We start from the raw sequence: 27,239 nt of genomic DNA, 5'->3' as shown, positions 1-27,239 counted from the left end.
ACCTCATTACATGTGATTGGAGTATCCATAGCAACCTCAGTAGACATGATGGGAATTTTCATAGCAACCTCAGTAGACATGATGGGAGTATCCATAGCAACCTCAATACACATGATGGGAATATCCATATAACCTCATCACATGTGATGAGAGTATCCAGAGCAACCTCAGTACACATGATGGGAATATCCATATAACCGCATCACATGTGATAAGAGTATCCATAGCAACCTCAGTACACATGATGGGAATATCCATATAACCTCATTACATGTGATGAGAGTATCCATAGCAACCTCAATACCCACGATGGGAGTATTCATAGCGACTTTGTTACATGTGATGAAAGTATCCATAGCAACCTCAGTAGACATGATGGGACAATCCATAGCAACCTCAATACACATAATTGGAGTATCCATAACAACCCCAGTACACATGATAGGAGTATACATAGCAACTTCATTGCATGTGATGAGATTATCCATAGCAACCTCAATACACATGATGGGGATAGCCATATAACCTCATTACATGTGATTGGAGTATCCATAGCAACCTCAGTAGACATGATGGGAGTATCCATAGCAACCTCAATACACACGAAGAGAGTATCCATAGCAACCTCAATACACATAATTGGAGTATCCATAGCAACCCCAGTACACATGATGGGAATATCCATAACAACCTCATTACATGCAATGGGAGTATCCATAGCAACCTCAATACACAATATGGGAATAGCCATATAACCTCATTACATGTGATTGGAGTATCCATAGCAACCTCAATACACATGATGGGAATATCCATATAACCTCATTACATGTGATGAGAGTATATATAGCAACCTCAGTACACATGATGGGAATAGTCATATAACCCTCATTACATGTGATGAGAGTATCCATAGCAACCTCAATACCCACAATGGGAGTATTCATAGCGACTTCATTACATGTGATGAAAGTATCCATAGCAACCTCAGTAGACATGATGGGACAACCCATAGCAACCTCAATACACATGAAGAGAGTATCCATAGCAACCTCAATACACATAATTGGAGTATCCATAACAACCCCAGTACTCATCATAGGAGTATACATAGCAACTTCATTGCATGTGATGAGATTATCCATAGCAACCTCAGTACACATGATGGGAGTATCCATAGCAACCTCATTACATGGGATGAGAGTATCCATAACAACCTCATTACATGTGATTGGAATAACTATACAACCTCTTTTATATTACATATGATGGGCAGTTTGTGTTCCATTGGTGTATATAATAGAATAATTTATTTTCCCCCTGAGGTTCACAGTCAAAGCTTTCCATTGGACACCCTACTGACCCCTAAATGCCCCTCTAAGTGGGGAAAAGCAGTACTGCGCATGCGCTGCATCCACAGGACCGCGCATAGCGCGCGTCCGCCGAAGCCTTCACCGTGCGCCTGCGCAGTGGGGCCGGCGGCGCTGGGACTGTCAGAGGTGCGGACGCCCCGCCTCCTTCCCGGGGACAGAGTCAGAGTGCTCGCGCTCCCGTAGAGAGAGCTGTGATCGGATCCTCAGTGCCGCGGTGACGGGAGTAGACCGGATCCCGTCCGGGGGTGAGTGGATGGAGCCGGAGATCAGGCTGTGATGTGTGTGTGCGGAGCCCAACTGTCACCTGTCCCCATAGTGTACAGCCTGAGCCCTATGGACGGATCACTTACCTCCACCACCTACCTCCCTCATCATTGATCTTCTATTGGCTCCAGCACAGCTCAGTATTGATTGATTGGCAATGCTGGTTGTTACATAGGAATTTTGGAAGGTGATCAGTGACAGGACTTGCCTCCACCCTGGGAGGGTGATCACCCCCTTTCCTCTATGTGTGAGGACCCCCCTATGTTCAGACAGGTGGTATAGACCAATCCCAGTGAGCGGTGCACAGCCTGAGCCCGACGACTCCTCTGATCAGTAACTAGCAGGAGGCGAGAGGTCTCAGCGCCCCCCGGAAGATGTCCATGCTCCCCTTGTTAAGTCGGACTGCCCTGCGCCCGGCCGTCACCCTGAAGTCCTGGGGCTGGCTGGGAAGGTGCCCGGGGACCGCCGTCCTGCAGGGCTGCAGGCTGCTGGGCACACACCCCAGGAAGGACCCCATGGAGTCGCTGAACACGGCGCAGGGGGCCAAGGACTTCATCTACAGCCTGCACGCCAGCGAGAGGACCTGCCTGCTCCGAGAGCTGCACCGCTTCGAGTCCATCGCCATCGCACAAGGTAAGGCGTCATTGTTACGTTGTGATTTCATGTGTTACGTTGTGTATTAAAGAAGAACCCCACGTATGGATTTTATTGTGGTAATCGGTTGTTAAGGAGCAGCCCGGGAAGCCGGCCGCCACGTCCTTAACAACTGATGACTCATCAGCTGTCAGCGGTTTTCCCCGCTGACAGCTGAATATAAACAAAACAATTAAAAATTCAAGAACAGCTTTGGGGCCCCCCCAATCATACCCTTCTTTGGGGGGGGGCACCTCCCCATGTTGAGGGCAATGTGGTTTGGTTTAAAAGGGGGGGCACTCTCTTGTCCACCACCTTTTCTTAACTGCCAGGCTGCATGCTCGGATAAGGGTCTGATATGGATTTTAAGGGGAACCCCACGCCAAAAAAAGGCACAGGGTCCCCCCCCCCCCAAATCCATACCAGACCCTTATGCGAGCATGCAGCCTGGCAGGTAAGAAATGGTGGGGGGACAAGAGTGCCCCCCACTCCTGAACCAAACCAGACCACATGCCCATAACATGGGGAGGTGCCCCCCCAAATCCATACCAGACCCTTATCCGAGCATGCAGCCTGGCAGGTAAGAAAAGGTGGGGGACAAGAGAGTGCCCCCCATTCCTGAACCAAACCAGACCACATGCCCACAACATGGGGAGGTGCCCCCCCAAATCCATACCAGACCCTTATGCGAGCATGCAACCTGGCAGGTAAGAAAAGGTGGGGGACAAGAGAGTGCCCCCCACTCCTGAACCAAACCAGACCACATGCCCACAACATGGGGAGGTGCCCCCCCAAATCCATACCAGACCCTTATGCGAGCATGCAACCTGGCAGGTAAGAAAAGGTGGGGGACAAGAGAGTGCCCCCCACTCCTGAACCAAACCAGACCACATGCCCACAACATGGGGAGGTGCCCCCCCAAATCCATACCAGACCCTTATGCGAGCATGCAGCCTGGCAGGTAAGAAAAGGTGGGGGACAAGAGAGTGCCCCCCACTCCTGAACCAGACGACATGCCCACAACATGGGGAGGTGCCCCCTCAAAATCCATACCAGACCCTTATCCGAGCATGCAGCCTGGCAGGTAAGAAAAGGTGGGGGACAAGAGAGTGCCCCCCACTCCTGAACCAAACCAGACCACATGCCCATAACATGGGGAGGTGCCCCCCCAAATCCATACCAGACACTTATGTGAGCATGCAGCCTGGCAGGTAAGAAAAGGTGGGGGACAAGAGTGCCCCCCACTTCTGAACCAGACGACATGCCCACAACATGGGGAGGTGCCCCCTCAAAATCCATACCAGACCCTTATCCGAGCATGCAGCCTGGCAGGTAAGAAAAGGTGGGGGACAAGGGAGTGCCCCCCACTCCTGAACCAAACCAGACCACATGCCCACAACATGGGGAGGTGCCCCCCCCCCCCCTGCCAAGCACCTTGTCCCCATTGTTGATGGGCAGGGCATGACAAATCCCAGGTCGCCATGGCGACTAAAAATTGCACCCTGGCATCTGGGGTTTTGTCAGCCCACATAAGAGAAGGGGTTTATCATTGAAAATAAAGCTTTGTTTAGTTAAAAAAAAAAAAAAAAAAACCCTGGCTTCTAACTTTTTTTAGCTGGCTCCTAGATTCAAAGCAAAATTGTCGAGCCTGTAGATGGGGACAAGGGCTCCCCCCACAACCCTGACTGGTGGTTTTGGGGGTGGAGGGGGTTTATCGTAATTTGGAAGCATTAATAAAGTTACCCCCAGATTCAACACCCCCATGTGAATGAGTAGGGGTAGTATGTATTCACCCAAAAAAAAAGGTGTAGTGTAAAAATGACAGTAGGCAGTATTTGACTCTTTATGTATCAAAATAAAATGTCCCCCAGTGTAGCGCCATCGTCATTCACGCCGCCTGCCCCTCACAATTCTTAAATAACTAAGGAGCGCGGCCACCCAGTGAAATCCCCCTTTGTGATGCCATCGACCCAGCGTGCCCCTTAGAGGAGAGCTGATTGGAGGGAAGGGACACACCCCCTCCACACAGGACACAGGAACACAGCTGAGGCTGTCAATCAGCTGGACGTCACCTGTCACCTTTTTACCTCTTAGTGTCAGAAGTAAGGATGAGCTCTGGCGTGTTCGCATAGAACACGTGCAGAGCCCGCCAGAAAGTGTGCACGGCGCAGTGCTAATCACAGCCAGGGAGACATTGTCCCGATGCTTGGCTGCAGGGATCGTGAAATGTCTCCCTGGCTGTTATTAGGGCAGCGCCGTGCAGACTTCCTGGCGGGCTCTGCACGTGTTCTATGCGAACACGCCAGAGCTCATCCTTAGTCAGAAGCGGGTCCTGCTGATAGCAGATGAAGAAAGCAGCAGACAGAAATGACACTTAGTACTCTGGATTGAGACAAGTACACACTATAGAGGGATATGCTTTGTTCATATTTCATGTCTGTGGTTTACATCCACTTTAATTATTTTTGCTACAGGTGGACTATACCTCTTTAAATCCTAAATCCAGGTATGGTTTTTATTGCATAGTTACATTGATCCAGCTTGGACCAATTATAACTATGCATGTACCATACCTGTGTGATCCCTGTGGAAGCTGGAAATCACTGAAGTAGTCAGTGATCATCACTGTCCCATGCTGAGCGGCTGCCCTGCTGCATAGTAACCACAGGGGGGCGTGACTTGGCACATATTCAGAGAATATCTTTTTTTTTTTTCCTCAATGAATGCAAAGCAATCTCTGATTGGACGAGGTGGAGAGGTGCGGTGGTGACCTCCAGGATTTTCACTGAGAAAAATGCAAGTGGTTCTGTGGAGTAATGGCACCATTATTGAGCAAGTAACCCCCCCTTCTGTGTTCACCATGTGGTACGGCACGAGAAAGACAGCAAGGATCATTGTAGTAGCAGAGACTACTACAGTGATTTCCAGCTTCCGCAGGTATGGAATATACTCTGAGCTGGGCTAATGTAACCATGCAATAAAAACTAGGGTTGTCCCGATACCGGTATCAGGACCGATACTGAGCATTTGCGGGAGTACTTGTACTCCCGCAAATGCCCCCGATGCCAGATCCGATACTACCCGTCGCCGCAACGCCCCCGCCACCTAGTTAATCAGCGTGCGGGGAACATTACAGCTTTCATTTGAATATCTGTCTGTTCCGCGCATAGACACTCCCCCTTGCTCGGGATTGGACGGGTGATCTGCACTTTGATAGGCAGATCACCCGTCCAATCCCGAGCAAGGGGGAGTGTCTATGCGCGGAACAGACAGCTATTCAAATGAAAGCTGTAATGTTCCCCGCACGCTGATTAACTAGGCGGCAGCATCTAGGTATGGGGAGACATGGCTGCAATATGTGGGGGGACATGGCTGCAATATGTGGGGGGACATGGCTGCAATATGTGGGGGGACATGGCTGCAATATGTGGGGGGACATGGCTGCCTTATGTGGGGGGACATGGCTGCAATATGGTGGGGGGACATGGCTGCAATATGGTGGGGGGACATGGCTGCAATATGGTGGGGGGACATGGCTGCAATATGTGGGGGGACATGGCTGCAATATGTGGGGGGACATGGCTGCAATATGTGGGGGGACATGGCTGCAATATGTGGGGGGACATGGCTGCAATATGTGGGGGGACATGGCTGCAATATGTGGGGGGGACATGGCTGCATATGTGGGGGGACATGGCTGCATATGTGGGGGGACATGGCTGCATTTAGGGACACATTTAAAAAAAAGTATCGGTATTCGGTATCGGCGAGTACTTGAAAAAAAGGATCGGTACTTGTACTCAGTCCTAAAAAAGTGGTATCGGGACAACCCTAATAAAAACCATAACTGGAGTTCAGATTTAAAGGTATAGTCCACCTTTTGCAAAAAAAAAGATTTAATGCACCTATTGTGATTTCCAAAAATTTGCATATATTTTTTTGCATTGGAGTCTGCAAAGCATTGCAACTGTGAATAGTGGGTGTAGTACTCTTTACTACAGACTATTCTTCCAGCTGCAGGTCCCCACCAAGGTCCTCACCTTCAGTCAAAGGGCTGGGGGAAGTATCAATGGACTACAAGTGTGCTGACATCATCTCAATTGTACAGTGAAACCTCGGATTGCGAGTAATGCGGTTAACGAGCGTTTCGCAATACGAGTAATGAGCAGTATTCGAGCCACAGCTAAGAGCAAGTGTTCCTAGATTAAACTCTGTGGAGGACCCCAGGCAGCTGAAACCTCATGGCCCATCGCAGGTTTCTCTAGATTTCTGTAGTGGGATAACATCGATCCAAGTAGTGCGCACTTCAGACGTTGGATGGAGACGACCGTCACTACTGTGCATTACATGTATGGAGGTTCCACCAAAATGTTTTACAAACTGACAGCTGAAAGAAGATGACCTTTTAAGAACCTGATGCTTATGGACTTTATGTTGGCTTTGGGTATATTACTATAACACATGATTTTCTTGACAGTCTTTAACCAGTTGCCATCCGCCGTATAGCAGTTTTATTGCTACAGGGCAGCAGCTGTGCCCCGAATCACGTGGAAGCCGAGGCACCTAATTTTACCACAAAGCTGGGAAAACGTATTGACTCAAGTATAAGCTTAGGGGGTGGGAATTGCAGCAGCTACTGGTAAACAATGCTCATCTGCAGCCTCACTGTGCCCATTTGTTCCCATCTGCATCTGAACCAAAGTTGCGGGTGTCTTGAACATTACATTGACACCCGCAGTGGTTTGCAGTGAGATGTGGCAAACCACACAGGAATATCGCTGGTTCCCGCATCGCACAAGTGTGAACCGGGACTAAGACCTTAAATATCTCCTCATCCTTTAAAAGCAGAAGATAAAAAAAGTGTGATCTTTTGCTTTAAAAATAAATAAATGTACTTTCTCCCTAGAAGTGACGTCACAATGTCGCTCTGGTCCTCCTAGATCATAGAGGTGATCAGAAACTATCTGGTCTGGTAAACAATGCCCATCTGCAGCCTCACTGTGCCCATCTGCAGCCTCACTGTGCCCATTTGTGCCCATCTGCAGCCTCACTGTGGTGATTTGCAGCAAGATGTGGGAAACCACAAAGGAATAGCGCTGGTTCCCTTATTGCACAAGTGTGAACCGGGACTAAGACCTTAAATATCTCCTCATCCTTTAAAAGCAAAAGATTAAAAAAAAAATTTATCTTTTGTATAATAATGTGTTAGACCTCTGGCGGCGGATAGCCAGCGCTATCCAGACCACTAAGGGTGGTCGCAGCAACGCATCAAAGTAGCCCCAGTGATAATGGAGAGCAGTAAGTGGGACTCTCACTCGAGTATTAGCAGAGGGGGGGCTTTTTCAGCACAAAAAAGTGCTGGAAAACTCACCTTATACTGGAGTATATACAGTGTGTGTGTGTGTGTGTGTGTGTGTAATATATATATATATATATATATATATATATATATATATATATATATATATATATATATATATATATATATATATATATATATATACATACATACATACATACATACATACATACATACATACATACATACATACATACATACATACATACATACATACATACATACATACATACATACATACATAATTTATTCATTACACACACATTTTTTATTTTTTTGAGCTGCACGATTAATTGTTAAAGAATCGAGATCGCGGTTCCAATCCCCCTCACGATCTTAAAACAGCATTTCCTCGATTTCAGTGCAGAGCAGTTCTCTGCTCACTGCTGCCAGCTGTCAAAAAAAACAAAAACAATAACAGGCAGCCTGCCAAGTTTATCACAGCATTGATAGATGAAGAGAAACCTTGTAACATTTAGTTCTTTGAGATCAAAGAGATGAACTTCCATCTGTAAATGAAGTAGGTTTAAAGACCTAAAGCTTTTTTTTTTTTTTTTCAGACACTTGTTAAAATCAGTATTTTTTGGTAGAAAATTACTTAGAACTCCCAAACATAGCAGAGATCCTAGAGAGTAAAATGGCGATGAATGAATTTTAATGACAAAAATAATTTTGGTATAATATAAAAGATGATGTTATGCCGAGTAAATAGATAACTAACATGCATTAAAATTGCGCACACTGGCACTGCGCTGACAAGCCATTCACCTCTGCAGCTAGAGGTTCGGATCCCAGTCTCGGCTACATGTGAATTGAGTTTGGTGGTCTCAGCCCGGCTCCCGGTGGGTGTGCTATGCGAGGTAAGCCTGCGCTTAGTACGCCCACCCCCCTCCCACAAAAAACACCACACTTACGCGCACTCGAAATTGGGTTAACATGCACGCACTTTGATCACGCGGTCTCTAAAAAGAGAGGCGAAGGACTAACGGGGCTGGTTGAGCGGGCTAGATCCTCTCACTCCCTTATAGGGAGTCCCTCTGCCCCGTTGGGCTTCAAAGCGGAGCAGGTAGGGCGGGCTGTGTGAGAGGACCACCTCACACACCTGCCATTGCCACCCGGGGCATGGAGAAAGGTGGCAGATTGCCTCTGGGGGAGGCCTGCCTACTCCCAACTCCTGCAGTCCGGCTCCTCTCTCGAGTACACGCACAAAATACACTTAAAAAAAAAAAAAAAATTGCGCACACTCATGGAATGGTGACAAACTATGATAATTAAAAATCTCCTTAGGCGACGCTGTCAATTTTTTTTACAGATGACCTGTTTAGAGTTTTAGAGGAGGTCTAGCACTAGAACTATTGCCCTCGCTCTAACTTTCGCAGCGATACCTCTCACTGCGATCTGTGAACCAATGTTGCGGGTGTCATGAACATTACATTGACACCCTTAGTGGTTTGCAGCAAGATGTGGCAAACCACACAGGAATAGCGCTGGTTCCCGCATCGCACAAGTGTGAACCGGGACTAAGACCTTAAATATCTCCTCATCCTTTAAAAGCAAAAGATGGAAAAAAAAAGTGATCTTTTGCTTTAAAAAAAAAAAATGTTTTTCTTTTTCCCTAGGCAGGAAGTGACGTCACGATGTCGCTCTGGTCGTCCTAGACCTAGATCATAGAGGTGATCAGAAACGATCTGGTCTTTGTTCACCTCTATGGCCTGCCGTGCAAACTGTCAGATCGTTTTCCTGGGTGCGCCGGTAAAAACTCTGAAAGTGATCCAGCAGCTAATTGGCTACTTGGACCGCTTTCATAAGATAATAAAGAAATACCGGGGTTATAGTCGATGGCTTCGGCCAAAACCCCAGTAAACCAATTGCAAACCACGACGTGTGTGTGTGTGTGTGTGTATATGTATGTGTGTGTGTGTGTGTATATGTATGTGTGTGTATATGTGTGTAATATATAAATATATATATATATATATATATATATATATATATATATATATATATATATATATATACATATATATATATACATACATACATACATACATACATACATACATACATACATACATACATACATACACACACACACACACACACACACACACACACACACACACACACACACACACACACACACACACACACACACACACACACACACACACACACACACACACACATATACATATATACATACATACATACACTAGCTGAATACCCGGTCTTCCTATCTTAACCTTTTGGGGAGGAAAATCATAGTAATATAAATATACCCATCTTTTATATAAGGGTGTAGGTAAGGGTTAATTTAACTGTCATATATTTTTATTTGGCAAGTAATATGTGTACCAGGTATTATTGAAATATCTCCAGGCGTACAGAAGTTATGTGGGAACATACATTTCCCATTGATTTGCATGGGACTTTAAACAAAAAACCCCGACCCTCACAAAATGGGGGTAGTTAAGGGATAAATTATTAACTATCCTATAGTTTAAGTGGACATATAAGTAACATGTGACCAAGTGTTATCAAAATATGTACAGCCGTTTGGAAGTTATGAAGTAACATGTATTTCCCATAGAGTTGAATGGGACTTTAAAGGAAAACCCCGACCATGGCAAATGGGGGTAGGTAAGGGTTAAACCACCTATCCTTTGTTTGTTGCTGACATATAAGTAACATGCGTGCCAAGTTTCATGTTAATATCTTTAGCCGTTTGGACGTGATGCTGGAACATACATACATACATACATACATACATACATACATACATACACACACAGACACGTTGAGTTTTATTTATATATTGCAGTCGGCAAGTGGATACACATGATGAATAGTTTTTTGACAATATTTGCTTATCCCGGAGTTTAGCTTTAACTACAAATGTGAATTCATAAATATGATAAAAAAAGACAACATGGTAGTTTTTCCCCGGAATCTTCCCGATGTATTTGTTCAGATCCAAGGATAAAAGTCTAATGAATGTGACAGAATTTTGCTGATTTACTAGAAAAGCTGCGCTGATTGACCTCCTGTGTGTGAGGACGGCGTGCCGGGTTGGTGTTTGTAGAGTGACGGCGTTTGTTCCCAGCTGTCTGATTTTTCTCTAATGATGGGTTACTGTCAGTCATCAGGAGATCTCATACAGCGGTTATCTTCCAGGGGGACTTGCATCTGTCGTCTTGCAGATTTTGTGATTCATTTGTCATTCTGTTGTATCTCTATTTTTTATTTATTTTTTTCCCCATAATAACAAAAAAATTCTCTCTACTTTACCAAAAGGCAGGTATAAAACCGATCACATCACTTGCAGGAGAGCGGTCCCCCCCCCATCGCGCCGCCTGCAGGAGAGCGTCCCCCCCCAATCGCGCCGCCTGCAGGAGAGCGTCCCCCCCCAATCGCGCCGCCTGCAGGAGAGCGTCCCCCCCCCAATCGCGCCACCTGCAGGAGAGCGTCCCCCCCCCCCCATCGCGCCGCCTGCAGGAGAGCGTCCCCCCCCCCCATCGCGCCGCCTGCAGGAGAGCGGTCCCCCCCCCCCATCGCACCGCCTGCAGGAGAGCCCTCCCTCCTCATCGCGCCGCCTGCAGGAGAGCGGCCCCCCCATCGCGGCGCCTGCAGGAGAGTGGTCCCCCCCCCCCCATTGGGCCGCCTGCAGGAGAGTGGTCCCCCTATCACGCCGCCTGAAGGAGAGCGCCCCCCCCCATCGTGCCGCCTGCAGGAGAGCGGTCCCCCCCCCATCCCGCCGCCTGCAGAAGAGCGGTCCCCCATCCCATGGTGCAAAAACACTGTGCTTCCCTAGCACAGCGAACATCACAGAGCTGCCCAAGCAATTCACTACGCTAGCGTGGCGCACATCACGTCACTGCCCTAGCGTAGTGCACATCACATCGCTGCCCAAGCACGGTGCTGCCCTAGCATGGCGCACATTGTGCCGCTGCCCTAGCATGGTGCACATCACGGCGCTGCCCTAGCATGGCGCATCAACATGGCGCAAAAACACTGCGCTGCCCTAGCACAGTGAATATCACGGCGCTGCCCTAGCATCACTGTGCTCTGTGGTAGCCCACGGCAAACACTCTTGTAAAACCTGGCCTGGCTGTATACAATGCTGGGTTAGAAGAACGTTGTAGGGAAAAAATATGTAGACTTTCTTTTACCTGAACTTTCGAAAATGCTGGTTGCCTGGCTGTCATTTGCATCCACAAGCTTCGATACAGATCAATTAAGGAGATTAGGTGTTCTAACTTCACTTGCTTTGTGCTTGTCAATGACTCGGAGACGGCCATGTACGGGTTTTGTTTATTACTGACAGTGTGTGATGACAGTATACGGTAGTGATTGTGTTGCAGAGTTTCTGGCAGTTCCAAAGATGTCATAATAAACGTGTGTTGTACACGGACTGTCATGGTAGGAAGTTTGCTCTGAACATGGACGGCAATAGCGCTCATGCACTTGTCACACATCTGTTGTGCAGCCCAGGGGTGGTACCGGGTCTGGAGAATGGAGAGGATTTCCAGCTGTGTGTGGAAAGTATGAAGTGTCAGTGATTCACTCTTCCCACCCGAGGAAGGCTCTGTCATGTGAGCTGCACAGAATGGAGCGTCAGCTGATTTTCTGTGCCGTGATTCATGTGTCTGGGTGCCAGAAATCTGTCAGGGTGCAGCCTACAGTATAGTAGAAGAGTACCTGTCACCAGGCAATATCAGAATGCAGCCTACAGTAAAGTAGTGTGGTATGAAAAGTACCTGTCACTGGGTAATATCGGGGTGCAACCTACAGTACAGTAGTGTGGTATGAAGAGTAGGGATGAGCCGAACACCCCCCCCCCCCCCCGGTTCAGTTTGAAGCAGAACATGCGAACAGGAAAAAAAATTGTGCGAACACCGTTAAAGTCTATGGGACGCTAACGTGAAAAATTGAAAGTGCTAATTTTAAAGGTTAAAGCGGGGGTTCACCCAAAAAACAAATTTTTAACATTAGATTGAGGCTAATTGTGGGAAGCGCAATCGGGTGTTTTTTTTTTTTTAAATCAATGCAGTGCATACCGTTTTAGAGATAGATGTTCTCCGCGGCTTCCGGGTATGATCTGTGGGACTGGGCGTTCCTATTTGATTGACAGGCTTCCGACCATCGCATACAGCGCGTCACGAGTAGCCGAAACGTCGGTGCGCAGGCGCCTTATAGAGCCGATTAGCAGTCTGGCTCCTTTCGGCAACTCGTGACGCGCTGTATACGACGGTCGGAAGCCTGTCAATCAAATAGGAACGCCCAGTCCCGCAGATCATACCCGGAAGCCGCGGAGAACATCTATCTCTAAGGCCGGGTACTCACGACCAAACATGTACGATGAAAGCGGTCCGTCGGACCGGTTTCACCGTACATGCCTGCCAGAGGGCTTCTGTACGATGGTTGTACACACCATCGTACAGAAGTCCGCGCGTAAACAATACGCGGGGCGTGTCCGCGTCGTCGCCGCGACGATGACGGGCCTGCCATTTAAATGCTTCCACGTATGCGTCGAACTCATTCGACGCATGCGAGGGACGGCAGGCGCTCGGACATGTACGGTAGGTCTGTACTGACGACCATACATGTCCGAGCGGGCAGGATTCCAGCGGACGGTTTTAAAACACGTCCAGGAATATTTGTCTGCTGGGAAAAGGCCCGGCGGGCAAATGTTTGCTGGAATTCGGCCCGCTCGCGCCTACACACGACCGAACATGTATGCTGAAACTGGTCCGCGGACCAGTTTCAGCATACATGTTTGGTCGTGTGTACGGGGCCTTAAATGGTACTGCATTGATTTAAAAAAAAAAACACCCGATTGTGCTTCCCACAATTAGCCTCAATCTAATATTAAAAAAAAAAAAATTCGGGTGAACCCCCGCTTTAATATGCAAGTTATTGTGATAAAAAGTGTTTGGGGACCTGGGTCCCGCCCCAGAGGACATGTATCAATGCAAAAAAAAGTTTTAAAAATTTCTGTTTTTTTTCAGGAGCAGTGATTTTAATAATGCTTAAATCAGGGCTTGGCAAATTTGCTTGGAATATTGGAGCCAGCTAAAAAAGTTAGGAGCCAGAAAACGCGCCCCGTCCCGCGGAGCTTGCGTGCAGAAGCGAACACATACGTGAGTAGCGCCCGAATATGAAAGCGGTGTTCAAACCACACATGTGAGGTATCGCAGCGATTGGTAGATCGAGAGCAACCTGTAGAAATTTTTAAACGTCGCCTAAGGAGATTTTAAAGGGTAAAAGTTTGTCGCCATTCCACGAGCGGATGCAATTTTGAAGCGTGACATGTTGGGTATCAATTTACTCGGCGTAACCTTAGCTTTCACAATATAAAAAAAATGTAGGCTAACTTTACTGCTGTTTAATTTTTTAAATAAAAAAAAGTGTATTTTTTCCCCCAAAAAGTGCGCTTGTAAGACCGCTGCACAAATACGGTGTGACAGAAAGTATTTCAACGACCGCCATTTTATTCTCCAGGGTGTTAGAAAAATATATATATATATATATATATATATATATATATATATATATATATATATATATATATATATATATATATATATATATATATATATATATATATATATATATATATATGTTTGAGGGTTCTAAGAGAAGGAGATTGTTGGGCAATGAAAACAGGCAGGGAAGCTCAATTAGCATTGCTGGTTGTCTTGTAATACCAACAGCCACCACAAGAGGGTGCCAGATTCCAGAAAGAAGCATAGGTCTGCAGAAGGCTGCAAAGCCGCGGCCTCAATTACCGACCGCCGCAATTGCGCACGTGGTGGGTGAGGTGTGGGACTGGGTGTTGTGCACAGAGACAGGTTACCCCAGCTGTGCCGCACCAGGTCCCTAATTATAGTCGCAATTGCGACCTGGCGCCCGGGTTTGTCGAACCCTGGCTTAAAGTGAATCAATAAAAGTGAAATATTCCTTTAAATTTCGTACCTGGGGGGGTGTCTATAGTATGCCTGTAAAGTGGCTAATTTTTCCCGCATTTAGAACATTCCCTGCACAAAATGACATTTCTAAAGGGAAAAAAAGTCATTTGAAACTACTCGCGGCTATAATGAATTGTGTCGGGTCCCGGCAATACTGATAAAAGTAATTTAAAAAAATGGCATGGGTCCCCCCCCCCCCCCCCCCCAATATATTACATTTTGGGCCTGATATGAATATTAAGGGGAACTCCAAACCAAATTTAAAAAAAAATTGTGTGGGGGTCCCCCTAAATTCCATATGAGGCCCTTCAGGTCTGGTATGGATATTTAAGGGGAACCCTGTACCAAAAAAAAAAATGGCACGGGGGTTCCCGGGGGTTTATTCTATATCCACTTGTGCTATTTATCACTTTATAGGATTATTTTAAATGAATTGGGGGAGCGTCGCACATTGGGTTAAATACATTAGTGTGGGTGGTCTGGCCCTTTAAGAACAGGCCGGTCGGTGTTCTCCATTCTCCTCTGCCATCAGTGCGACTTCCATGTCGGCATGAAGACTTGTAACCCGATGTTCCCTATTATTTTATTTTCGGCCTAATCTCTAAAATTGGCACGGACATCGACACATTGTAGTAGCGGTAATAATCTGATTCATGTTGACGGATTCAATTGCTATAAATTGCTCTGGAAATTAAACTTTTACGGACATTGCATTGATTTCACACTTGGCTGGCTGCTGCCATGTCCGTGTCTTTGTTCAGTGGGATCCAATGGGCCGGCTGTTACCCGGGAGCCGAGCAATTTATTCTAGGAAATATCCCAATTCTGTTGTGTTTCATCTGGATTAAAGTGGTTGTAAACCCTTACATATACCCTGTGAAGTGACTGGCCTCCTACAGAGATTAAACAAATTTTCCCTCATAAGTTGTACCTGTTTATTTGCGGGGATGTGTTTCAAAGCTCCTTCTCCTGTCACCTTTTTTCTTTTGGTGTCAGGACGGATGCTGATAGCAGAGAAAAAATCAACTTTTACATTTTACCAAAAAATGGGTATTATATTGCGTTTGTGTGCAATAAAATGAATTCATGTGTATTTTTTTTCCCAGAAAATTGCATTTGAAAAACCGCTGCTCAAATATTGTGTGGCATAAAAAAATTGCAACACCCACCATTTTATTCTATAGGGCCTCTGTTAAAAAGAATAAAATAAATGCATATAATATATATAATTTTTGAGGGGTTCGAAGTCATTTTATAGTAAAAAAAAAATACAAAATAAAATAATAACATACAATCCCATATACCCAACTTTACACCCACAGTTGATCCAGAGAAAGGCAAAAAAAAAACCCCAGCAGAGCATGATCCAATTTGCTACAGCAGGGGAAAAAATTCCTTCCTGACCCCCCGAGAGGCAATCAGATTTTCCCCGGATCAACTTTACCTATAAATGTCAGTACCCAGTTATATTATGTACATTTGGGAAAGTATCCAGGCCTTTCTTATAGCAATCTACTGATCTGGCCAGAACCACCTCTGGAGGGAGTCTGTTCTACATTTTCACAGCCAACGCGGTTAACGAGCGTTTCGCAATACAAGCTCTGTATTTTCTAAAATCCTAACTCGGTTTGGACCATGAACCCAGTCTGTCTAGAAGCCCCCAATTCTGATTCACAAGAATTTTGCAACGGATTATTTCATCAACAAAATTAAAAGAATCCGTGAAAGTATTCAGCAAAATGCAGCCTCCATCACAAATCCCCCCTAAATCACAAACCTAATACCCACATAATTCCGCCACAATCACCTAACTTCACTCTAAAACCCATTTCCATCGATGCCACTAAAAATATCATCAGGACTCTGCGAAATAGCACAGCGCCCAATGATATCATCCCCACCAAACTGCTGAAAGAAAGTGCCGATATACTGGCACCAGCTATCACGCAGCTCATAAACCAGTCATTCAAGGAGGGTGTGGTGCCACCCTTGCTGAAACAAGGTATAATAAAACCAATTCTAAAAAAAACACCCTCGACCCCAAAGACCCTAACCACCGTCGCCCCATAACAGGCCTAAATGTCTTCTCCAAGGTAATGGAGAAAGAAGTTGTACAACAGCTACAACATCACTTAGACACTCATAAATTACTTGACCCATTCCGTCCTGATCACGGGACAGAAACGGCACTGCTCAAAATATGGGATGATGCTTTCGAGGCCGCAGACGAAGGAGAATCTTGTCTTCTAGTACTGCTGGACCTAAGCGCAGCTTTTGATACGGTAGACCACACATTATTGCTGACACGGCTAGTCAAAGTAGCTGGAGTTGCGGAATGTGATTTATCGTGGTTCTCCTCCTTCTTGGAAAACCGATCACAAATAATGAAATTGGGCCCTTTCACTTCTGAAAAACGCACGGTGTCATGCGGAGTCCCCTAGGGATCCCCTCTGTCGCCTGTTCTTTTCAATATCTATCTTCGCCCTCTTTTTGAAATCTTCAGCAACCAGAAGTTACTTTACCACTCTTATGCAGATGACACACAACTGTATTTTCGAATCTGTAACAATAAGGATCATTATCTCGGACTAGAGAAATGCCTCACTCTGATAGAAAAGTGGATGACGGAGAGTTACCTTAAACTCAATGGCTCAAAAACAGAACTTCTCCTGTTTCAGGCCAATAGGAAGATTCATCCCGCAACAACATGGACTCTCCCGCCCATTCTGGGTCAATCCATCACCTCCAGCACCAAAGTCAAAAGTCTCTGAGTCATCTTCGACACCTACATGACAATGGATGCACAAATGGGGTCAGTAGTCAGCGGATCCCATCATGTGCTGCGCCTTCTACGCAGACTCACCCCCTTTATCCCAAAAAAATACATAGCAGTCGTAGTGGGGACACTTATCAACTCCAGACTTGACTATGCAAATGCCCTCTATCTTGGACTCCCAAAATACCAAATCACCCGTCTGCAAGTCGTTCAAAATACGGCCGCTCGCCTGGGAAAAAAACATGGGAATCAATCTCACCTTCACTGAGATCCCTTCATTGGTTGCCCGTAAAAGACAGAATTACTTTCAAAGCACTCTGTCTGATACATAAGTGTATTCTGGGAAATGCCCCCCAATATCTATGCGATAAACTAAAAGCTCACAACCCCAATCGCGTTCTGCGATCCACCAACCAAAATCTACTCCAGATACCCAAAGCCAGATACAAGTCCAAAGGAGAAAGAAGATTTGCGGTCCAAGGACCCAGACTATGGAACGCTCTACCAACCACCATCCGATTGGAGGTAAACCACCTGGCCTTCAGGAGAAAGATCAAGACCCAGGGAATGGATACCAAGCGCCCAGAGGCGATTCAGTTTGCATGTGTTGCGCTATATAAGTTTCTCACTAACTCACTCACGAGCAGGATTCAGGCCAAAGCGGTGTGCAGTACCGCGTTTGGCCTAAGGTAGGGGGCGCCCGAGCCGATGGGCGCCGTTTGAAAGGCCAGAGGACAGTTCCGAGGTTTGCCAAGGTCAGCCAAACTGTCCTTGGGCCTTTCCAGCCATTTCCGAGGCTCTCTGGCGCCCCCCACATCTGGTCGAATTTGGTATTGCATGTCATAGAAATCGATGCGGAACAAATTATTTTAGTTTCCATTGACTTCAATGGGGAAACTCGCTTTGATATGCACATACTTTGGATTACGAGCATTCTCCTGGAACGGATTATGCTTGTAATTCAAGGTTCCACTGTATGTAAGAGGCGTCAGAATTGACTCGGTAGGGAAGTGGTTAAAACAGGACTCCGGATGAATGTGTGTGTGTGTATATGTGTGTGTGTGTGTGTGTGTATGTGTGTGTGTGTGTGTATATATATATATATATATATATATATATATATATATATATATATATATATATATATATATATATATATATATATATAATACATAATACATAGAATGAAGAAGGGATAGTATTGCCCATTCAGAGAGCAACGCTAGCGTAAAACACCCCTAAAGCTGTCGTTGGCGGAATGGCATATTGGTTCCTAGCTGATCACTGTTTATATAGAACGGCTTCAACATTCCATTAGAAATCTGTATCCTGCTTTTCCATTAGACAGTTCATCCCACTATCCATCATATTGATATCCCAGCCCCCCCCCCCCCCCCCACTGTTTTTTAATATCACAGGCGTTCAAATGGGCAGTGTTGGAGGATATAGGTCTTCCCCTTTTAAGAATCGAAGGCGCTTTCTTCATCGACCGATCGTATTTACAGCTCCTGATCTGAAGCAGCGAGACGTGAAATGCCTTTAATAGGCAGACCTGTGAGGATTGCTCAGTGTGTAGAAGAACAATGTGCTCCCCTTTGTAGGCAAGAGATCCCAGAGGACTCAATTAGTGATGACCCCTAACTGCTGCTCATCCTACCCCCGGTTCCTGCTTGTACAGCGGTGCTCCTGCCTGCCTGTATTTCTGCAGCCGCGGTTGACGTTTCCTTGTTGTCTCTCATTATGGACGCAGATCGCTATAAGTAACCGCTGGAGAGACGATGATCAGTAACAAGATAACGCTCCAGGGCTGAGATTTTCCGAACTATTAGTCATGGTGGTCCTCCGCACACAAGATAATCTGAGGATGATGACATTTAATCCTGGTGGTTCTGCACTCTTCCTTCATTTTTTTTTTTTTTATCACTTTACATTTTTGCCACATATTCAAGAATGTTTTATAGAGAATGCTTCAAAATTCACAAGTCTCTGCAGCCCAAGGTGAACCCTTACAGACCACTTTAACCTACAGGTAAGCCTAGATTAAAGCGGTGGTTCACCCTCCATAACAACTTTTTAGCATAAAATGAGGCATAGTAGCGCGAGCTACAGTATGCCTGTCTGTCTTTATTTTTTTATCCCGGTACTCACTGTGCACTCGTAGATAGAAGATTACGACTCCCCGCGGGGAATGGGCGTTCCTATGGAGAGGGAAGGTGATTGACGGCCGGCTATGGCACGTCACGCTCCCCGAAGACAGCCGGAACAGGTCTCGGCTCTTCACGGCGCTATACGGCGCCTGCGCACAGACTATGCGCAGGCGCCGTGAAGCGCCAAGTCCTATTTCGGCTATTTCCGGAGAAGCGTGACGTGCCAGAGCCGGCCGTCAATCACCTTCTCTCTCCATAGGAACGCCCATTCCCCGCTGGGAGTCGGAATCTTGTCTCTACGATTGCACAGTGAGTACGGGGCTAAAAAAATAAAGACAGGCATACTGTAGCTCGCGCTACTGTGCCTCATTTTATGCTAGAGGAAAAAACATTTTTTTTTTTTTTTTTATTAATAGGGTGAACCCCCGCTTTAAGGCTTACCTGTAGGTCCAAGAAATATCTCCTAAACCTACACGGTTTAGGAGATATTTGCAGAAAAGACTCCACCGATGTCTACGGCGCAGGCACACTGAGCGTGCCGTTAGTGAAGGCGAGCGTGCCATTGTCATTTATACAGCGAACGGTGCTATAAAAATGCACTGATTGCTGTAAAAATGAAACTGGCAGTGAAGGGGTTAACCTGTAGGTGGCGCTGTAGGGGTTAAGTGTGCCCTGATTTGTGTTTCTTACTGTGGGGGAGCATGGCTTAGCATGTGACATCACTGATCGTCGTTCCCTATGACAGAGAACAGACGATTAGTGTCAGTCTCACTAGGAAGCACGGGGGAGAGAGAGGTTTGTTTACATTTACCTCTCCCTGTTCTTCCTCCCTGTGACCTGATCTTGTGACACCGGCGGCTATCGGGACTGCTGTTCCCGTGGGGGTGGTCACGGAGCTTAGGACCAGGTCGCGAGCACGCCCCACGGCTGGGCTCTTAAAGGGGACGTACATGCACACCCTTGTGCCCAGCTGTGCCATTCTGCAGACGTATATCTGCGTGCGACGGTCCTTAAGCGGTTAATAGTACAGTAATACCTTGGATTACGAGCATAATTAGTTCCACAAGAATTCTTGTAATCCAAAGCACTCGTATATCAAAGCAAGTTTCCCTGTAGGACATATTGGAAACTCAGAGAATCCGTTCCACAGTCACTGCTTGTCAATGCAGTACTGCATGTGGCCAGAGGTACGGGGGCACCGGAGATACTCAGAAACACTCGGTTGCACTCGGAAATTGAGTGTCTCCGAACCTCTGGCCAAATGCGGTACTGCACACCCCAGAGGCTTGAATCTTGCTTGTTTCAATCTGCAGTGGGTGTGAATGTTAAACCGAAACTTCACCCTAATGGGAAAGTTCCGCTTTAAAATCCTATAATCCACTCTATTACTGTAGTATATAATGTACAATGTGTGTGTTTCTGTAATATAATTGCAGGGAAGAGAGCTCCGGCGGGTCACAGAAGCGCAGAGCGGCCATATAACGAAGGTATTTGGCACAATTACCGTATTTATCGGCGTATAACACGCACAGGGGTATAACACGCACCCTTACTTTAAGAGGGAAGTTTCAGGAAAAAAAACTTTCCACAGCCCCCTGCGTATAACACGCAGGCACAGTTTACCCTCTATTTTCAGGGTAAAAAAGTGAGTGTTATACGCCAATAAATACAGTATATTACAGAAACACACACATTATATAATACTGTAATTATAGGATTTTACAAGCATTTTAACTCGGTTCACACTGGGGATTCCTGTCGGGCAGGGAGAGAGAGAAGGGGAAGAGAAAACAGCACATTACATGGTAAGACCTACCCCAAAAATAAGCCCTACTGTGTCTTTTGCCAAAATTAATTTAAGACCCGGGCTTATTTTCAGGGAAACACGGTAGTAGAGAGTGGATATGTTCCTACATACAGTGGGACCATGGAGAACAAAGGTACCCTCTATAAGGAAATTGGATCAGGGGATTACATGGTATGAAGCTTTTTTTTAATACAAATTTTTGTGAAGCTGAAAAATATATTCTCTGCGTTTTTTTTCTTTTCATTGCCTCCTTTCTGTAGCACCAAAAATGGCTGTTCTATAGGGTTCTGGTTGCTTGTTGACTTTGTTGCACCTTGTCACAGTCTCATGTTCCCTTCGTAAAAATTTCCCACATCTAGGCCTGGATTCACGTAGATGCGCGTAACTTTGTGCGGGCGTAAAGTATCCTATTTACGTTACGCCTCTGCAACTTTTACAGGCAAGTCCTGTATTCTCAAAAGAAAGTTGCGGCGGCGTAGCGTAAATAGGCCGGCGTAAGCCCGCCTAATTCAAATTGTGAAGAGGTGGGCGTGTGTTATGTAAATTAACCATGACTCGACGTGATTGACGTTTTTCACGAACGGCGCATGCGCCGTCCGTGGAATATCCCAGTGTGCATTGCTCCAAAGTACGCCGCAAGGGCGTATTGGTTTCGACGTGAACGTAAATGACGTCCAGCCCCATTCACGGACGACTTGCGCAAACAACGTAAATTTTTCAAAATTCGATGCAGGAACGACGTCCATACTTAACATTGGTACACCACCATATAGCAGGGGTAACTTTATGCCTGGAAAAGCCTAACGTAAACGGCGTAACTGTACTGCGTCAGCCGAGCGTACGTTCGCGTATCTAGCTGATTTACATATTTCTAGGCGTAAATCAGCGTACACGCCCCTAGCGGCCAGCGTAAATATGCAGTTAAGATCCGACGGCGTAAGAGACTTACCCGGTCGGATCTAATAGAAATCTATGCGTAACTGATTCTATGAATCGGGCGCATAGATACGACCGCCCAGACTCAGAGATACGACGGCGTATCTGGATATACGCCGTCGTATCTCCTTTGTGAATCTGGGCCCTAGTGTTCAGCTCTACAATGTGCAATTCTGCAAGTGTCAGGTGTGGACATGCTGATTGATGCCTACAGACCAGCCATGGAACGGTGGAGAACATCATTCGGGAAGAGGTTTGGTCTTGTGATGTGGAATGGCCTGATGTAATGCCTAAAGCAAGGATCTAGCCATTTAGGGTCTCCCTAGGGCCGAATACTGACGTTTCTGAGTCTTGGATGCGTTCCATCTTCTCAGATATTCTGTTCATAACAAGGCCAATCTTTCTGTCTACTCATTGGGAAAAGGGAAGGAAGCAATGGACTATTTACGCAACATCTTTGCCCATCCTTTGCGTACCAAAACACTATGGCAGCAACGTGGTGTATTGGTTAGCACTTTCCCCTGGCAGCAAATAGGGTCACTGGTTCGTATCCCGACCACCACACCATCTGCCTGTAGTGTGCATGTTCTCCCTGTGCCTGCGTGGTTTTCCTCCAGGTACTCCGGTTTCCTCCCACACTCTAAAGACATGCTGGTAGGTTAATCAGATCCTGTCTAAATTGGCCCTAGTATATGTATAAATGTGTGTTAGACCTTAGGTCAGGGGTTCTCAACCTTCTAGTGCCGTGACCCCTTGATAAAATTTCCCAAGTTGTGGGGACCCCCAACAGTAAAATTATTTTTGTAGCGTGGGTTGTCAGCACCCAAGGCAAGACAAGTAATTTGCGCCCTAACCCACGGACTTTTAGCGCTCCCTGAGTCCCTTCCACTCGTACAATATTAACACCCCTTATAGTACATTTTAGGATGTACCACTCTCTCTTTCTTTTTTATCTTTCTATCCTAATTTCTTGTTTTTTCCCCCCACCCCTCGCTCTAGCTGTCTCTCTTGTTCTTTCTCTCCCTTTTTCTTTTGTTCCTCCTTTTTTTTTTTTTTAACAGAAAGATGTATTCTCTATTTGTACTCATTGGATCAGTGGCAGTGCTGGTGGGGGGCTGGGATGAGTGCTGTGCAGTGCTGGGGGGGGAGGAGTTCTGATCAGCCAAATTAGGCGCTCTTGATCAAGGTCATCTGAGAACTGTAGTGGAGACTTTTAATAGCAACTATAATCACAGGTAGTGTTACTCACTGTGTCTCCGATTTCACTGTGTCTCCGACTTTGTGGTTTCTCGCAGCAGTAAAACCTATGCCCAAATCAGGAGATAGGGTCTCCAGCCCCTCCCACTTCACATTCCTCACCAGCCAGCTGACACCTAGTCTCTGCCCCCTAGCCATGTCATGAACTGAATGGGCGGCTGCAAAGAGGGTGAGTGGGCGGCCGTGGGCTCCAGAAACAGCCCTGCTGGGCAGCCACGAAAGGGCTGGGAGAGCAGTTCGGGATTCAGGAACAGCTCAGGATTTGGTGACCCCTGGCAAATTGTTATTTGACCAAGGGGGTCCCGACCCCCAGGTTGAGAACCACTGCCTTAGGTTGTAACAAGTGCGTCGGTATCCTACGCAATAAATGACCGCGCTATATCAAGATGCAACTCAACTAAAGCTGGACATAGTGTTTTTTTTTTTGTTCTGCCAGTGGACTGAACGAATAAATAAATAAATAAAACAAATTGCTCCATCCACACAAGTGAGGTGGATACAGCCACTGATTGCCAAAAACTTTCCATTTTGTCCGTTAGGCTTCTTTCACACTATGGATTGTATGTCCGTTTTATAATATCCGTATTACACCTATTAACGGACGTTTATTAACGGATTTAATAACGGATACATACGGATAAATATTTTACCATTCTTCCTTTATTGAAAACGGATAATGTTTATCCGTATACATCCGTTATATCATTCCTTTCTAACTTCCGTTAATAAAAACCATTTCACCCTTTCTTGAAGTCCAGCTCCAGAAGTCTTTACTGAGCATGCTCAGTAAAATTAACGTCCGTTAACATAACGGACATTTACGGAGACATTTACTAACGTCCGTGCGCCATAGACTTCAATGTTAAAATATAACGGACGTTAATATATCCGTTACTTGCAACGGACAAAAAATGGACAAAAAATAGTGCAAGACCCGTCACATATTCCGTTATAACTAACGTCCGTACGTTATAACGGACTATTACGGATCTTTACGGAACATAAAAAAATCCCATAGACTTTAATGATATTTTATAAAGGACGTATAACTTCCGTTTTTTAACATTATCTGACGGATTTTAATACGGATTATTAAAACGGATTTATTTTGTAGTGTGAAAAGGGCCTTAGAAAAACATTGCATGAGATCAACTTCTGTCAAACTTTCTTCAACTGTGGCACTCTATGCAAAATCTTGAGAAACCACAGTCTAAAACGTAATTTTTGTTTACAGTAAATATTTCTTAATGGGAAACCTGAGCCTGGGACAATGCATGCAACCACCTAGATCAAATGAACGTCACACCGGAGGCCCCCCATCACATCAGAGTCACCTCTATACATAAGAGCCAAAAAGAAAATAGGTAAAAATAGGGTAGTAAACTTGTTAAATCTCCTTTTTTAACAGGTGCCATGTCCTCTACGGTTTTCTAATTACTGTATGTATATACTCGAGTATAAGCCGAGGCACCTAATTTTACCCCCAAAAAACTGGGAAGACTTATTGACTCGAGTATAAGCCTGGGGGGAGAATGCAGCAGCTACTGTAAGCGGAAAAGAGGGTCAACAATGCCCATTTGCACACCTGACTGTGCCCATTGCAGCCTCCTTGTGCCCATTGCAGCCTCCTTGTGCCCATTTGCACACCTTACTGTGCCCATTGCAGCCTCACTGTGCCCATTGCAACCTGACTGTGCCCAACCTCACTGTGCCATTGCCACCTCACTGTGCCCATTCCGCCCTCCCTGTGCCCGAGTCGGTGTACCTGAAATTTTTACAGGCATGCGGACATCCATTCATTGTTTAAAAGTCGCAGTCTCCTCCTGGTCTCGTTCCGTGATAGGCATTTCTCAGCAACCTATCATGGACGTCTTCTCATCCTCGGACTCGGTTTCCCAGCAGATACTGTGTTCAGTGTTCTGCCTATCACCGACGTTCTCTTGTCCGAGGATGAAAAGACGTCTATGATTGGCAGAACACTGAACGCAGTGTCTGCTGGGAAATGCCTATCACCGCGACCTTTAAACAATGGATGCTCGCGGCCCTTCAGGTACACTGACTCGAGTATAAGCCGAAGGGGGTATTTTCAGCCCTAAAAAAGGGCTGAAAAACTTGGCTTATACTCGAGTATATACGGTATGTATAAAACATTTTATTTGTCAGTTAATGTGATAAATATGGCAGAATATAATGCCATGAAAAAACTTTTTTTCTAAGAATATATTAATCTCCACACTGTATAGATGCAAAAATAGGGAATTTTTAAAAAAAAAATAACATGGAATTTTAAACGAGTATTTCTTGCAGATCACATCCAGCCACCCATTGTAAAAGTCAGCATATCCTCCAACATACCGCATTTGCCGGCGTATAAGACTGGGCGTATAAGACGACCCCCTAATTTTCCAGCTAAAATGCTGGTTTTGGGATATACTCACTGTATAAGACGACCCCTCACTGTGCCAGTATGCCTGCCTCACTGTGCCAGTATGCCTGCCTCACTGTGCCAGTATGCCTGCCTCACTGTGCCAGTATGCCTGCCTCACTGTGCCAGTATGCCTGCCTCGACGATCTTCCTACCTTCTCCTGTTTGCAGAGTTTCTCAGGCTGCGGGCGTCCATTATTCAAAAGCCGCGCCTCCTCCTCAGGCTGTTCCGTGATAGGCAGAACACAAATTTTCCCAGAAGAGCCTCTGTTCAGTGTTCCGCCTATCACGGATGTCCTCTCGTCGGAGGCCGAGGATGAGAAGGCATTCGTGATGGGCGGAACACTGAACAGAGGCTCTGCTGGAAAAATGAGTGTTCCGCCTATCACAGAACAGTCTGAGGTGGAGGTGCGTCTTTTGAATAATGGATGGCCGCCATCTGACAGACAGGTACCTGGCGTATAAAATGACCCCCGACTTTTGGGGCATGATTTTAGATGCAAAAAGTCGTCTTATACGCAGGAAAATACGGTAGTTTTAACCAAGTACCCAAAAATGGATAACAGCTATTATGGTGCAATACGTTTTATTTACCCATAATTAGTGAATTAAAATGAAGAAAAATACTCAGATTTTTTTGGTGCTACCTTCAGCACCAACATTAAAGGCCTCAAACAATGTTTTCAATCCTCCGAGAAATGCACCAAAATATTTGCGGCCGAAACAAAAAAAAAATCTCAGATAGAGAAAAAAAGGTGCCGAAAATGCACGCTCCTCCGAGCGTAGGCATGTGTTCCAACACCCGGAAATGCCCACAGGAGGCCTGACAGGAAGTCACTTCCTGTCGTTTTCCCCCATAATCACACCGTTCCTCCATCACAAAGGCCCCTAGTCACACAGGTCCCCCAATCATGCAGTCCCTTCCACATCAGAGCTCTAGCTTTTTGGCTCCATCGGCACAGCCAAGGGCATATGGTGGAGGAGATCTGGAGGAGGTGGACTTCCATCTTCTTCTGAATACACATTCCCACACCAATGCAACTCATGATGCTGATCCGGGGAAAACTAGATTCCAAGCTTGTGGCACGCTGGGGGAATCCAGAATGCACCCGGGCCTCCCAAGCTTAAAGTGCAGTTTCCATCCCAAAATTTGTTTTTCATTATTGTGCTCATTAGACCTAAAAAAGAAAAAAACAGTTTTTTTTTTTTACTAATCTGGAAATGCCTGTTGCTATGCGGTCCCACAAAATCTGCCTTTGGAATCACCTAGGATTCTGACATCATCTCCCTCTAA

The 27,239-nt window shown here is 46.0% G+C and overlaps 1 protein-coding gene across 2 annotated transcripts in view; it reads left to right on the top strand.

Annotated features, from left to right (window-relative positions):
• Nucleotides 1–1,477: 1,477 nt before the first annotated feature.
• The window catches only part of TMEM65 (transmembrane protein 65), a 186,643-nt gene continuing 160,881 nt past the window's right edge, over nucleotides 1,478–27,239 (top strand). For both annotated transcript variants that reach the window (XM_040354937.1, XM_040354936.1), the window contains exon 1: nucleotides 1,478–2,270. In XM_040354937.1, the coding sequence (XP_040210871.1) occupies nucleotides 2,012–2,270 (259 nt within the window). In that variant the 5' untranslated portion in view covers nucleotides 1,478–2,011. The remainder of the gene's footprint in view (nucleotides 2,271–27,239) is intronic.

This window comes from Rana temporaria, chromosome 5 (assembly GCF_905171775.1).
Source record: "Rana temporaria chromosome 5, aRanTem1.1, whole genome shotgun sequence".
Classification (NCBI taxonomy): domain Eukaryota; kingdom Metazoa; phylum Chordata; class Amphibia; order Anura; family Ranidae; genus Rana; species Rana temporaria.
The sequence above is the reverse complement of the archived record's forward strand: the minus strand, read 5'-3'. Positions and strand labels throughout refer to the sequence as shown.